This window comes from Camelina sativa, chromosome 6 (genome assembly GCF_000633955.1).
Source record: "Camelina sativa cultivar DH55 chromosome 6, Cs, whole genome shotgun sequence".
Taxonomy (NCBI): Eukaryota; Viridiplantae; Streptophyta; class Magnoliopsida; order Brassicales; family Brassicaceae; genus Camelina; species Camelina sativa.
This window is the reverse complement of record NC_025690.1, coordinates 20,386,233-20,400,135: the sequence shown is the minus strand read 5'-3', so window position 1 is coordinate 20,400,135 and position 13,903 is coordinate 20,386,233. Positions and strand designations below refer to the sequence as shown.

Here is a 13,903-nt window from a genome sequence, read left to right as displayed (position 1 = left end):
TTGTTCCATGTCACTTTACTTTTTTTTTAATTGATATTCTATTAAATATCATAAGAAATTAAATGGCATGAGTGGATGACCCAATAACATATTCCTTGAGAATATTATTTCAATAGTATTATTAATCTATAGAAACCCCGTTATATAATAACATCATTACCTTTAATGAAGCCATAAGTGCCACAGCTTGGTGAAGTGTGGTAGATCTTATAATGTACAAAGGTTTATCTTCTTATAATGTTTCCTAAAGGCATTTATAGTCAACAGTCAATTAACCATATCAAAGACGTTAGAAACAATTAACATATTTGTTTTTTTTTTTTTTTTTTTTTTTTTTTTTTTAATTTTTCTTCTGTAAATTTCATCATCCAGATTGAATTGGATTACTCTTTCTCCTAGGAATCAGATAATACAAGTTTACGGATTGGTATACTGGAACTGTTCAACGCTTACGTGATTTCAAATCCCAAGGCTCAGATCTGAACTCTCTAGTTTAGTAGTTAGTGTTGTTCTGTATATTGGATGCCACGTTGCGATGGGAGAAGGAACAGTTTGTTTAGAGATCCCAATGGAAGAGAAGATGTCTTCATCAATGGGTCAATTGAAAAGAGAGCGTCTTGATACTACTGATGATGAAGTTGTTAAAGGTGATCACTTTCCCAATAAGAAACAAGCCAAAGAAGCTTCTAACGATGACATTACATCGGAGATTTCGAATCCCGTTGCTTCTCCTGTTGAAAGCACCTCTCTTTTCCGCGATGTCTCTAGCCAGCCGGTTATATCCGGTTTAGGTGATCCCGTCGAGTGTTCCGGGAGTGATTTTGGTTCCGAGGAGACTATAAGCGATGGAGAGCGTGGCGTAACAGAGGATTCGAGTGATGTGTTGTTACCATCTCGTTTTGTGTTGGAGATTCCTAAGCATCTTAGCTCGACTGGGATCACGAAGATCACGTTTAAGTTGAGTAAACCTAAGAAGGAATTTGATGAGTTGCCCGTGGTAAAGGATCATACTTGGGACGGTGGTGTTGTGAAGATGCCGAAGAAGATTGTTTCTATCAGCTACCCTTCTAATGTGAAGAAGCTTTTGGAAACGGGTATCCTCGAAGGCGCTCCAGTGAAGTATATTTCAACCCCACCTGTGGTAAAGTCTGAATCTTTGTGTTTCTTATCGAGTAGAGTTTTGGTGTCTTATATTCTCGTTATATCACTTTTTATGGCCTTTCAGAGAGAGCTTCAGGGGATAATCCATTCGTGTGGGTATTTGTGTGGCTGTGCGAGCTGCAATTTCTCGAAAGTGAGTTTGTTTGCGATCGTTATGTATGGTTTTGTTGTTTCTGTAGTTATTTGTTCTGTGTGTTTTTAACGATGTCATATTTTAATTATGCAAAAAGGTATTAAGTGCGTATGAGTTTGAGCTGCATGCTGGTGCAAAAACTAGACATCCTAATAATCACATATTTTTGGAGAATGGAAGGGCGGTTTATAACATACTTCAAGAAGTTAAGACTGCTCCTCGTGATGTTCTCGAGGAAGTAATAAGGAATGTAGCTGGTTCTGCTCTGAATGAGGAGGGCTTTCAAGCTTGGAAAGGTGATGGCCAGGTGTCTAGATTGTTGGTGCATCTATGCCCTCTCCATAGATTTTCTTTTGCAATCATTTGCTTTTTGATTACTAGTTCAGAGCCTGACATGCTGTTATTTACTGCAGCAAGTTTCCAACAGAGTGATAGCATGTCTGACCGGAACCATTACACGGAACATTCTGCTGTCAGGTAATATTACTTCCTACTTGTGGTTTACTACTTGATCTGTAATTGGGGAGTTTATTTGAGATGGTAGTCAGTGATACTTTTGGTTTCATATAGCTTTTGGTTAATGCAATCTAAGTTGCCATTTTGTGTTACTATCTGAAAGGGATTCTTGTGAAACCTGCAGTTATCTTGGTCCTGGTCCTGGTCTTGATGAGACTCAGAGTCTTACTCCATGCTCTGTGGAGAACCATTATTATCCAGAGAAAACATATGCAAAGGACACATTATATGAGCCAAAGCGGATAGCGAAGAAGTATGCATCTTTGATATTTCCACTTACAAATTAATTACTGTTAGGTATTACTTATGGTCCTTAGGACAATTATCTATGGAGCTATGGAAATTTATTTGGTCGCTAATCCTGTAGGCTTGCTTCTCATGTATCTGGTACGGGTTGTCATAAGAAAGTTTCTGAAGGAAGCAATAGAAAGAGGTTTGTGTTCTTCTATTAGCATTTGAATCTCTAATTGCTATCTGACGTTGATAGTAAAAGATACAATCCTCTGTTTCTAGGGACAATGATTTACATCGGTTGCTGTTTATGCCTAATGGGCTTCCGGACGGGACTGAATTGGCTTACTATGTGAAAACGCAGGTTTGTTATTGCAGACAAACGACTTGTTCTACTTATCTTCCCTCAAAATTTGAGTTGAACCTTAGTTTTGTTAACATGTGTATCCCCTACAGAAACTACTACAGGGTTACAAGCAAGGAAATGGTATATTATGTAGCTGTTGCAGCAGAGAGGTAAATGGTGGATGCAATGGCTATGTTGATTGTCCATCAGAATCGGTTTGAATTTCAGATGTGGTTTTACTTATTTTGTTTTGTGTTTATTACAACAGATTAGTCCTTCGCAATTCGAATCGCATGCTGGAATGGCTGCTAGACGACAACCGTGAGTTATCCAATAATATGCTATTTTACCGTGAGATATTCAATAATATGCTATTACCGTGAGATATGGTTAACTTTAATGTAAACTTGTAGTGTTGGAATGTGTTTCTAAAGTTTTTTGTATCTTTTGTAGTTATCGTCATATCTATATCTCTTCGGGATTATCATTGCACGATATAGCCATGTCATTGGCGAATGGACATATCATTACAACTGGTGATAGTGATGACATGTGTTCAATTTGTGGGGATGGTGGAGATTTACTACTTTGTGCTGGATGTCCTCAAGCATTTCATACAGGTAGGTGCTGGAGTATAGTACTCTTGCTCGTGTACTCTAATATATTAAAAATGCTTCTAGGTTTCGAACTGAAAGTAGCTGAAGCACTGGTTTTTAAATGGTTTCCTCAATCGTAATGCATATGGGACAACGTTGGTTAGATCAACTCTCGTATTTTTTTCTCTGATTTTGATCCTTCATGTCTCTTTTATATGCAGCTTGTTTGAAATTTCAGTCTATGCCTGAAGGTACTTGGTACTGTTCGAGCTGCAATGATGGACCTGTGTCTTGTAAAAAGGCTCCTGCAACTGATCCTTCTAGCAACTTGAAGCCTATAGTTATAAGACTGACAAGAGTCGTTAAAGCGCCAGAAAGCGAAATTGGTGGCTGTGTGTTTTGCAGGTTGGTTGCATATACTATATTTAGTTTTCTCGTATAGATTATAACAGTTGTCGAATCCTAAATACATGTGCAAGCCACTGCAATAGCCACCTTTGATTATTGTGCATGTTGTGGAATCTATGAGGCACATTAAGGTGCCTAATTGTTACTGTGTTTCACTCTTGTCTTATTTGATAGGTCCCATGATTTTAGCATTGGAAAATTTGATGATAGGACTGTTATTCTCTGTGACCAGGTGCTCCCTTGATTCCTGATTCTTTTAATTCAATTCTTCCTAGTAGTAGTTCAGTATTTTCTGATAATCCTCTTCTACTTTTCTTTTGTAGTGTGAGAAAGAGTACCATGTTGGTTGCCTCAGAGCGAATGGGCTCTGTGATTTAAAAGTAAGTTGTGTAAGGCTGGCTCCTTCTGCTTTGTGTTCACGAGGTCATTCGTCATATCTCAACATCTTCCTTGATTTCTGTAGGAAATTCCGCAGGACAAATGGTTCTGTTGTAGTGACTGCAGCAGGATTCACACGGCAGTTCAGAGGTCTGTTTCTTGTGGACCGCAAACTATTCCTACACCTTTGTTAGACATGATACGTAGAAAAGACAGAGAAAAAGGAATATATACCGATCATGGGGATACAGTCGAATGGAGGATACTTAGTGGAAAGAGTCGATACCCAGAGCATCTGCCCTTGCTTTCACGAGCGGCTGTTATCTTCAGGGTATGTCTTGACTTCAGATGTGTTCCAACTATGTTTTGATTTTATTACTTGTTGAAGATGTGCCCCAGGGCTATATATGTTGGACCACTTTCTCGCCTATAATTTTGACCTTCTGAAAATATGTATAACAAAGATGGACCCTAATTCTTTCCTTTTTAATCTTCTAGGAGTGCTTTGATCCCATTGTTGCGAAGTCTGGCCGTGATCTCATCCCTGTCATGGTGTATGGGTAAGCAATGACGTCACAAGCTCTAATACAATAGCCGTGTTTTGGCAGTGGTTGATTGTCCTTGTAATTCTTGTGATATATTTGCAGGAGAAACATATCTGGCCAGGAGTTTGGAGGAATGTACTGTTTGGTCTTGATTGTAAAGTATGTTCTCTTTCTGTTTATTACTCTGCCTTTTCTCTTACAGCTTTTTTGTCTTCTATGCTAATTGCTCTTCCTCATGATGTTCGTTTAGTTCTCTTGTTGTTTCTGCTGCGCTGCTGAGAATATTTGGCCAGCAAGTTGCTGAACTTCCTATTGTAGCTACAAGCCGGGAGTACCAAGGAAGGGTAAAGCCTCTGTACATTTCATATTTTCTACAATATCATAGGTTTTTTTGGCTTATGGATTAAATTAGTTTTATTATGTGATTTGGGCAATAGGGATACTTCCAAGGACTCTATGCTTGTGTAGAGAATCTTCTTTCTTCTTTAAAGGTTGAGAACCTGGTCCTTCCGGCAGCCGAAGAAGCTGAGTCTATATGGACAAAGAAGTTTGGCTTTACAAGGATGGCTGAACAGCAAGTAAGTGTATTACGTTATGATTTGCTATGGAATTGTGAGTTTGTTAGCATTCAGAAAAATAGTTTGAAACATAGATTTGGATAGTGAGTGTTGGAATCCAATTTGGTAAAAGCAGCAAGTAGCAATAACAATGGTGTTTTTTGCAGTTGCTGGAGTACCAAAAGGAAGTGCAGCTTACAATCTTCAAAGGAACCTCAATGCTGGAGAAGAAAGTACCTAAGACGATTTTATCAGAATCAACAACTCTCATTTGATCTGATCTGATCTTGAAACGATTCTTCTGGAATTTTTTGGTGTTGGGATCTATCCTCTTCTTTGTTTTTTGTTTTCTGGAAGATGGAGCAGTGTTTTTTGGTATATTTTTTTGTAATATTTGGTTCATTTTTTTTGAATATAGATTGTAGGTTTTACAGAGAGGATGAGTCCCAGAACAGTTCCATGTTTTGTATAGAGACCAAAGAGAAGAATAAACAGATACATAGAAACAGATACAAACAACATGTCCGTGAAGTATTAGACTAACCAGAAAATAAAATCATTTTCAGTGTTATTTAACAGAATCTTTTTTTTTTGCTTTGTAAAAGTTTGTGGCAATGTTTATGTAAGATTTGGATAATATTTAAACTTAAAATGAAACAATCTTTAGAGTTTAGACTTAAAAATCACTAAGATCTCATGTGAAACAGAGGAAACGACGACGTTTCGAGTGATGGAAAAAAAAAAGAGTGTTTTTTAGTTAAAACCCCCAAATCCTTGTCTCAGTTTGCTAGTTGCTACAATGGCGTTCTCATCCAGCTTTCGCCGTCTCTTTGCCGGATCCAACAATAGCCTCTTGTCTTCGTCATCCTCATGCGTTCGCCACTGCTCAACTCTTACGTCCCCCAAGCTCTTCGTTAGTGGTAATTTATTTCTTGAATTGTCTTCAATTTTAATCAAAGATGAATTTCCAGCTTTTCTGGAGTTGTGCTATAGATGATGTCGAGCTTGGATGATTCTAGTCATGTTCTCTTACAAAGGATAAGTATTTGTTTATCGTGTGGAACCTTTTGAGAAATGATCATTCTCCTACTTTAGTGATAAGTATAAATAGGAGGGGTGGAATTAGTGTGAAAGGGTCTTTGACCATTTCGTAAAGTGAGAGCCTTTTTGCTTAGGGAGAGAATTTGGATCTTTGATCTATTCAATCAGTTTCATCTTGTGTCTGGAATTCAACATGAAGGTTGAGATCTACTCGCCAATTTTCCATTTTTCTGATAATTGAATTTAGTGGTTAGTGAGGACTTGTGGTGAGTGTGCTAATCTTCTTTGATGTGTGGAACTCCGATGGATGTTCTGAGTTAGAGATTGCCTTAAAGGACCGTATTTTGTTTGCTTTATTAGTCTCTTTTAGACCTGAATATAAAGAGTGTTCTCATTATATGTACTCTTGTGTCTTTGGTGTATCTTGAATAGGTCTTTCTAGACTCACAACAAATGAAAAGCTTCAGGAAGCATTTGCTTCTTTTGGGGAGCTTGTGGATGGTAATGCTACTCTCTCTCCTTTTATCCTTCGTATGAATCCAACATAGAGAGCCTTAAACTCACAATTTTTGATTATGTTCCGTTGTTGCAGCGAGAGTGATCACAGATAGAGAAACAGGTAGATCAAAGGGTTTCGGATTTGTGACATATGCAACAATAGAAGATGCAGAGAAGGCCAAGAAAGAAATGAATGCAAAGTTTTTGGACGGTTGGGTGATCTTTGTGGATCCTGCAAAACCTAGAGAACCAAGACGGCCTCTGCAGCAGGAACCTCCTCAGTCTTATTCTGGATCTGGTTTCACAACCAACAAAACCATCGGCTGGTGTAAATGAACAAAAAACCCAACTGACTACTTTATGTATGATATAAAATCAGATTCTTGGAGCCATTCATCTATTTTTGAGACAAAAGTCATATCCTTTGGAACCTTATCTTTCCGTTTTGGGCAGATTATAAGTAATAAGAGTAACTAAAAGCTAGATCAGACAAAACAGAAGATGTTTATACAAAATCAAGATTGAAAAGGACAATGACTGACCAAAAAAAAATCCAAGTCAAAAGTCAAAAACGCAGCGTTTTATGTTATCGCATCCACAGCCTCCGTCCGTCCCTTTCTCTGCCACGGTCTGTCACTGTGATCTTCTTCTCTTTTTGTCATAATAAAAAAACAAGAACTGTGACTGTGACTTTCTCATAGGGTTCAAAGGTTTGATTTTCAGACAAAAATACAATGTGACAGGGATTCTCTCGATCCTTTGATCATTTGTCTATCTTTTATGCAATTTGGTTTTGGTTTAATATACAATTGATCCCGGTTCAATGTTTAACTTTTATTAACCGGCTTAATCATTGAGGGTTGTGTAAATGTTTGATTGAGAGAGAGGACACTCTACATTATGTACGGCCTGCAGCCGAAGCTAATTCAAAACAAAAATAACCATTCTCGTTGAGACTCCACGAACCCAAGCTCTCTTCAAGGTGATCTCTCTCCCCTTTGATCATCTTCTTCTAGTCTTGAGTATTCCCCTTACTTCGAATTCACATAGTTTGGGACTTACAATTAATCAATCTGCAGCTTCCTGATTTGGTGATTGTTTAAAAACAATGCATTGTTCTCATACTCACTTCGCATCCTTCAAGCTTCCTCATTTCTTCGCGCCTAAGGTCTCTTCTCTCACTCTTTATCTATTTTGTATGTGTGTGTGTGCTTTTTTCGCCAATTAAGTAGAAAAAGTTTATAACTTTGGTTCAGCGTTTTATGGCGTCTTCACGGAGAGATTTTAGAGTGTTTGCAGTAGCAACCAGTGTGGAGGAGGCGTCTGGTAACATACAAGCAGCTCCAATCTATTTACCTGAAGGCTCATGGAAACAGGTTTTGCTTTGGCATCATAAATTAGTAATCTTTATTTATTTTTCGAGGAGTTGCTTCAAAAGTTTTGTAAAATTGAGGACCTTGTTGTTGGTTTAGATAGCTGGTGGGGTTACAGCTGCTAAAGGGTTTAAAGCTGCTGGTATGTATGCTGGATTACGAGCTGCTGGGAAGAAACCTGATCTTGCTCTTGTAACTTGTGATGTTGAAGCTGTAGCTGCAGGTTCCAATACTATAGCTTGTTTGGTCCTTAATATGTGTGTATTCAGAGGCTAAATGTTTCTGACTTTTTCTTTTGGGAATTTCTTTAGGGGTGTTTACTTTGAATGTGGTTGCTGCTGCTCCTGTAGTTTACTGCAAAAAGGTTCTTGAGACTTCCAAAACGGTAATCCTCTATCTTATCATTTCGGATTTAGGATCTCGAACCAAAGCATTTTGTGAATTTTGAGCTTTGAAATCAGTAAGTTTAAAAACTTTTCAGGCGCGTGCGGTGTTGATCAATGCCGGTCAGGCCAATGCAGCTACGGTAAGATGTTCTTAGATATAGTCCTATGCTTTTTCAGTAAGTTGAGATGTAGAGTTATGTGTTTAGGAGTTCATTAATATGATTTGTGAAGTAGCCTGAAATCTATATAGTTGTTAGCTATGCATCACTCATTATTGTTATATGTATTAAGGATTAAGATCATTCATTTTTCAGGGTGATGCTGGTTACCAAGATATGTTAGATTGTGTTGGTTCTCTTGCGACGGTATGCCCTTGGTGTCTTTCATTCCCGATTCTTGCGCAAACCTCATGTCCGTTCAACATTGTTACCGTTTGTTTCTTTATTGCTGCAGCTACTTAAAGTGAATCCAGATGAAGTGTTAATCGAGTCAACTGGGGTTATTGGTCAGAGGATTAAAAAGGTATAGCTTCTTTCTCATCCCTTTTCCATGCAAGTGCTCCGATTAAGTTAGTTTACCGTGCAGAAAGAGTTTCTCCAACATATTTCTCATGTGCTCATATTTATATTACTCTTTTTTTCTCTTGCAGAAAGAGCTTATCCAATCACTTCCAACCCTAGTCAACTCGATATCAGACTCTGTTGAAGAGTATAATCTTCTTTTCTCAATCTCTCTCTCTCTCTGAGTTTGTAGATGGCACAATCTTCAATTTCTTTAGTAGCTGTTGGACATAACCATATGAATTTGATATACAGTGCAGATTCTGCTGCTGTAGCAATCACAACAACGGATCTTGTAAGCAAGAGCGTGGCAGTTGAATCACAGGTAGGAAGGTTCAAGAAACACCTTTGTACTCTATTTCTGACATTTCATATATCTTACAAAAATTTGAAATTGTTTAGGTCGGTGGAACCATAATTAGAGTTGGGGGTATGGCAAAAGGCTCCGGGATGATACATCCAAATATGGCTACTATGTTAGGTGTATGTCCTTTATTAATTTCTTCCTAGGCGTGTATCTGTTTGAACATACATTGTTTTAAACAATGCCAAATCGATATTTATCTTTCTCAGGTCATCACAACGGATGCGCTAGTTGAAAGCGATATCTGGAGAAAGATGGTAAAGGTTGCAGTAAACCGAAGCTTCAACCAGATCACTGTAGGTTACACAATTTCAAACATTGTTGTAATTGGATACATTTCATTTCCCAAGTCTTGATTAAATTTAACTCATGGTCTTATAGGTAGATGGCGACACGAGTACTAATGACACAGTCATTGCATTGGCGAGTGGACTGTCTGGATCACCTTCTATATCTTCTTTGAATTCTAACGAAGCTGCACAGCTTCAGGCATGCCTTGATGCGGTATGTATGTTTTTTTTGCTATCTTCGTAATAGTTGTTCATGAGCTGGACTTAACATGGATGATGGAACCCTAAAAAATGTATGTATGGATGTTTTTTTTGCTATCTTCATAACAGTTGCTGCGGTGTGTAATGTTTTTCAGGTGATGCAAGGGCTCGCTAAATCAATAGCTTGGGATGGTGAAGGCGCAACATGTCTCATCGAGGTTCATAAAACAAAACTTCTTCTCCCAAACCTCTGATTTAACACAAACCTTAACACAAAAAATCACCAGGTAACTGTAAAAGGAACAGAAACTGAAGCAGAGGCAGGGAAAATTGCACGCTCGGTGGCTTCCTCTTCACTGGTCAAAGTATGAGATCAGAAATAGACGTACATGAATAATCAAAGTGAGCATTTCTTGCTTCTAAATTAATAGTAAACATTTATTGTTACTGGTGTGACAGGCAGCTGTTTATGGGAGAGATCCAAACTGGGGACGGATAGCTGCAGCTGCTGGCTATGCCGGGGTTTCTTTCCAGATGGATAAGCTGAAGATATCGCTCGGCGAGTTCTCACTCATGGAGAGTGGTCAACCTCTTCCGTTTGACAGGTTTATCTTACAGTAGATTTGTCTCTCAATGGGAAAATATAGTTAGATCATGTTCTTACACAAATGCATATAACAGGGATGGAGCCAGTAACTACCTCAAGAAAAAGGGCGAGGTTCATGGAACGGTTACGATCGATTTATCCGTAGGTAAGAGAGTGTTTTGACTAGCTTTATGAAATAAACCCTGTATTGTGGACCTGAGTGTGGTTTTGTCCGGTGAACAGGTGAAGGTGCAGCCATCGGAAAGGCTTGGGGGTGCGATCTTAGCTATGATTATGTCAAGATCAATGCTGAGTACACCTCATAGGACTGATACCGAGAGACAGAGTTTCATGTGCTGTTGTTGTGTTATTATCTCAATTTATAAACTGATTTTGCTTCAAATAAGACAGCGTTTGACACGTTTGAAAGACATTTCAATATTATATAAGATTGTTGTCAACCTCTTCCGTTTGACACGTTTGAAACTGTTGAATCTCAAAAAGGAAAAAGAAGCAACAAGACTATCAGAATAGTGTTAGGTATGATCGATCATCTATTACACATAATAAAGGTTTGAAACTCAGAGGGAAACTAAATCCAAAAAAGAATAAAGTAGAAGCAACAAACGATTACAATACTTTTACGGATCATCTATTACACATAAGAAAAGTTATGAAATTCAACAAGAAACAGCACAGAGATTGGATGATTATTAGACAAGAGGTGGCCAAGCTCATAGATGTGATGAAATTAGTAAGCCAATGCCATTCAAGAAGATGCTGCAACTAAAGGCATCTGAGTTACCCATTCAAATTTCTCGCAGCTGTGTTTGCGAGAAGCTTTCTTCTTGTCTTTGCTGCTGCCACCACGCGAGGAAGAGTTGTCTTTACTCTTCTGTCCTTTCTTTCCGGTCTTCCTATGGTTGTCTTTGATCTTGGGTTTCTGCTGCTGTTTCTTGCTTCTTGTGTGGGAGGCTATGGAGGGAGGAGGATCATACACATCTGCCGCCCATGAAACACTCGTCTTCCTCAGTGAGAAGCCATGCTTCTCTCGACTGCCTTTTATGGCTGGGATGAGAACAACTGGTGGTGTCTGTTGCAATTCAAGAAACAGGTGAGAAACAACCAGCATAGAGCAAAGAATAATACGCAGCCTTGGCTTGAGAGATATGATAAGGATCTCACTAGGAAACCAATCTGACCAACAACACCCCATTTGCGAGGACAATTTAACTCTTACTAAAGTACAAACTATACAACTTTCAGAAACACTAATTCGAGACTCTTGATTCTTTCAAAACCATCTGGACTGATGCAGGAAAACATACCACACATAGAAAATATCAATGACCCACGATAGCCTAGGCAAAACAACTAGCTAGTGTGATCTTTGAAGCTCCAAAAACTGGTACCAAACTTGTTCTTAGATAAATAGACCAGAAACAGCAAAGTCTAAGAATAAAAAATAGATAGTTAATAACCAGAATCGTGACTTACAGTCGTAAGGTTCTCATCCTTGTCTTCATCATCAGAAGAGTTGGGACTTAAAGTGGATTTGCTGGAATCCTTATCATAAGTAGTGTCTTCATTTACAGTTTGGTGTATATAACCAGTTTCATCTCCATCAGTCTCCTGAGAATCTTCAGATCCAGTAAACGAGGTATGCTTGGAGCCTTTAGAACAACATTGTGTGGGACTAGAAGCAGAGATCTCAAAGCTTGCATCTTTGAAATCCAACTTGCCACAAACAGAGCTCATATCCAACTAAAAGCTGAAGAGAGTCACACAAACAAATTCAAAGTTAATTAGTAAATGAATGATCTTTAAAACACACAAAGGAAACAAAAGCATAAGACTAGTCACGGCACAAACAAATTCAAAGTTATTATCAACCAAATGCTCACACATATGAAACAAAGAGTCATTCTTAAATCCTATTCACTCTACTTGCATGAATATGAAACCTAATCTACGAAACAAAGACTCCAAAGTAAACAAAAATTAAAGCTTGAGACAGAAAAAAAAAATCACCTTTATTGGGTTGCAAAATGGAGCACCGCCAAAAATGAAAACACCAGAGATGGATCAAAGATTGTGTATCCGAGAATGAGAGAGGGAAAAGGGTAAAAAAAAAAGAAAAGGAGAGGAGAGGGGAAGAAGGAATCTGAATATGTTAACTAAGATTACCACGCCAATCACACTTTTCAAAAGGTTTCGAACGATTAGAAGAACTCAAACCAGAATGATAAGGAGTCAACGAAGGTGTCAAAGAAAGGAGAAGAAGAACAAGTAGCTTTGAGGGCACCGAAGGCATTCTTTATCTTATGCTCTTCGAAACCCTAGCACCGCAATAAAACCCTAGTTCTCCAATTTCGAAATCCAAAGATTAATCTTCAGAGATCTCAGAAAACTTTTGATGCAGAAAGAACAAAAGAGAAAGATATACCCAGAAAAAAACCCTTAAAATCGGATCATGGAAAAAAAAAAAGTAAAACCAGAGAATTAAGGAGAAGAAATAATTATATCCACAACGAATCTCACGCGTGAGGAGGAAGATAATAATAAGGAAAAAAGCTAATTTGAGAAGAAGAAGAAGAAGACGAACTACAAGGAAGAAGACGAAGAAAATGATTGATGACGTTTTTAAACAAGAATAAATCAACGGTGATAGATGTGGCGGCCTACCCTACAGATAGATTCATTACCGTACACGTGTTCCTCTTATCTTTTTAAGACTTTTCTTTATTGGGCCTTGATATTTTTCTTTTTGGGTTTATAACGGGCTAATAAACTGCTATTTAAGGAAATAAATTACACCGAACGATCTACCTAATTATTAGGTCGGTAGGATCAGATTCCCTCCATTGCTCCATAACAAAGCGGTTTCAGGATCAGTTGTATTTGTCATCTATTTTTATTGTTTGACAGGTCTTATATATATAAGATACACTGAGAATTGTTCAATCATCACTAACAACGGATAGAAGTCCATATTACCTGAAAATTCAGAATTGACATAAACATTTAAATGTTGGAAGACGCAAACATCTTAATCCCTCCTCCGTTGTAAAATCAAAACTGAGTAACAAAATTGTTTCTTCATGGTCTAAAACAAAATTGTTTCTTCATGGTAGCTACGGCAACATATGTTATTTTGATGTCCTATAGCAAAATCACTAGTCTATCGTCTATCGTCATTGGTGGTGCATAACAACAAATCAGTACTAGTCTATCGTCTATCCTCCTTGAGGGCTATATAAGTAAATATCAATTATTAAGAGGATGAATAACCAAATAATCCATCAAATTCCGGCAAAAGACCAAACGAAATAGAGTCTAAACCAAACATTTAAACCGGAAATTTACGAGAAACCCTAACTAGTGAATTTGGTAACCGCCTTGGTGCCTTCAGAAACAGCATGCTTAGAGAGTTCACCAGGCAAGACAAGTCTAACGGCGGTTTGAATCTCCCTCGACGTAATCGTCGGCTTCTTGTTATACCTAGCGAGCTTAGACGATTCCTGAGCGAGTTTCTCGAAGATGTCGTTGATGAAACTGTTCATAATCCCCATAGCTTTCCCAGAGATCCCGATATCTGGATGGACTTGTTTCAGAACCTTGAAGATGTAGATCTTGTAAGTCTCCACGCTCTTCTTCGATTTCTTCTTCTTCTTCTCGCTTCCTCCTACTTCTTTGCTGATCTTCTTCTCCGCCTTTGGTAGTTTCTCCGCCG

General features: G+C 38.2%; 5 protein-coding genes across 5 annotated transcripts in view; 3 read left to right on the top strand and 2 right to left on the bottom strand.

The window, feature by feature from the left end:
• Window positions 593-5,442, top strand: LOC104792538 (the record flags this gene model as incomplete). Its single annotated transcript, XM_010518719.2, is given in 19 exon segments — window positions 593-1,141; window positions 1,226-1,294; window positions 1,392-1,590; window positions 1,708-1,771; window positions 1,935-2,063; window positions 2,178-2,243; window positions 2,324-2,405; window positions 2,498-2,557; window positions 2,656-2,708; window positions 2,841-3,007; window positions 3,205-3,388; window positions 3,566-3,623; window positions 3,715-3,771; window positions 3,855-4,100; window positions 4,268-4,329; window positions 4,417-4,473; window positions 4,565-4,658; window positions 4,752-4,892; window positions 5,039-5,442. Coding segments are annotated over 19 exon segments (2,445 nt in total), but the record flags the coding sequence as incomplete, so codon positions are not given.
• LOC104792537 (glycine-rich RNA-binding protein 4, mitochondrial) lies at window positions 5,617-6,845 on the top strand. Its single transcript, XM_010518718.2, has 3 exons — window positions 5,617-5,791; window positions 6,345-6,413; window positions 6,505-6,845. The coding sequence occupies exons 1-3, from the start codon at window positions 5,671-5,673 to the stop codon at window positions 6,744-6,746; spliced, it is 432 nt and encodes a 143-aa protein (XP_010517020.1). The 5' UTR covers window positions 5,617-5,670; the 3' UTR covers window positions 6,747-6,845.
• Window positions 7,107-10,633, top strand: LOC104792536 (arginine biosynthesis bifunctional protein ArgJ, chloroplastic-like). The gene is made up of 18 exons (XM_010518717.2): window positions 7,107-7,392; window positions 7,490-7,578; window positions 7,667-7,786; window positions 7,883-8,006; window positions 8,095-8,168; window positions 8,265-8,309; window positions 8,484-8,534; window positions 8,623-8,691; window positions 8,819-8,877; window positions 8,985-9,054; window positions 9,132-9,212; window positions 9,303-9,389; window positions 9,475-9,597; window positions 9,740-9,802; window positions 9,872-9,949; window positions 10,044-10,189; window positions 10,266-10,336; window positions 10,414-10,633. Exons 2-18 carry the CDS (start codon window positions 7,519-7,521, stop codon window positions 10,494-10,496), a joined length of 1,404 nt encoding a protein of 467 aa, XP_010517019.1. The 5' UTR covers window positions 7,107-7,392; window positions 7,490-7,518; the 3' UTR covers window positions 10,497-10,633.
• LOC104792534 lies at window positions 10,707-12,781 on the bottom strand. Its single transcript, XM_010518716.2, has 3 exons — window positions 12,202-12,781; window positions 11,668-11,941; window positions 10,707-11,263 (listed from the first exon to the last, which is right to left on the bottom strand). The coding sequence occupies exons 2-3, from the start codon at window positions 11,926-11,928 to the stop codon at window positions 10,940-10,942; spliced, it is 585 nt and encodes a 194-aa protein (XP_010517018.1). The 5' UTR covers window positions 11,929-11,941; window positions 12,202-12,781; the 3' UTR covers window positions 10,707-10,939.
• LOC104699284 (histone H2B.4-like) overlaps window positions 13,545-13,903 on the bottom strand; it is a 2,602-nt gene continuing 2,243 nt past the window's right edge. Inside the window, exon 2 of the mRNA XM_010414610.2 lies at window positions 13,545-13,895. Coding sequence (XP_010412912.2) covers window positions 13,545-13,895 — 351 coding nt within the window. The remainder of the gene's footprint in view (window positions 13,896-13,903) is intronic.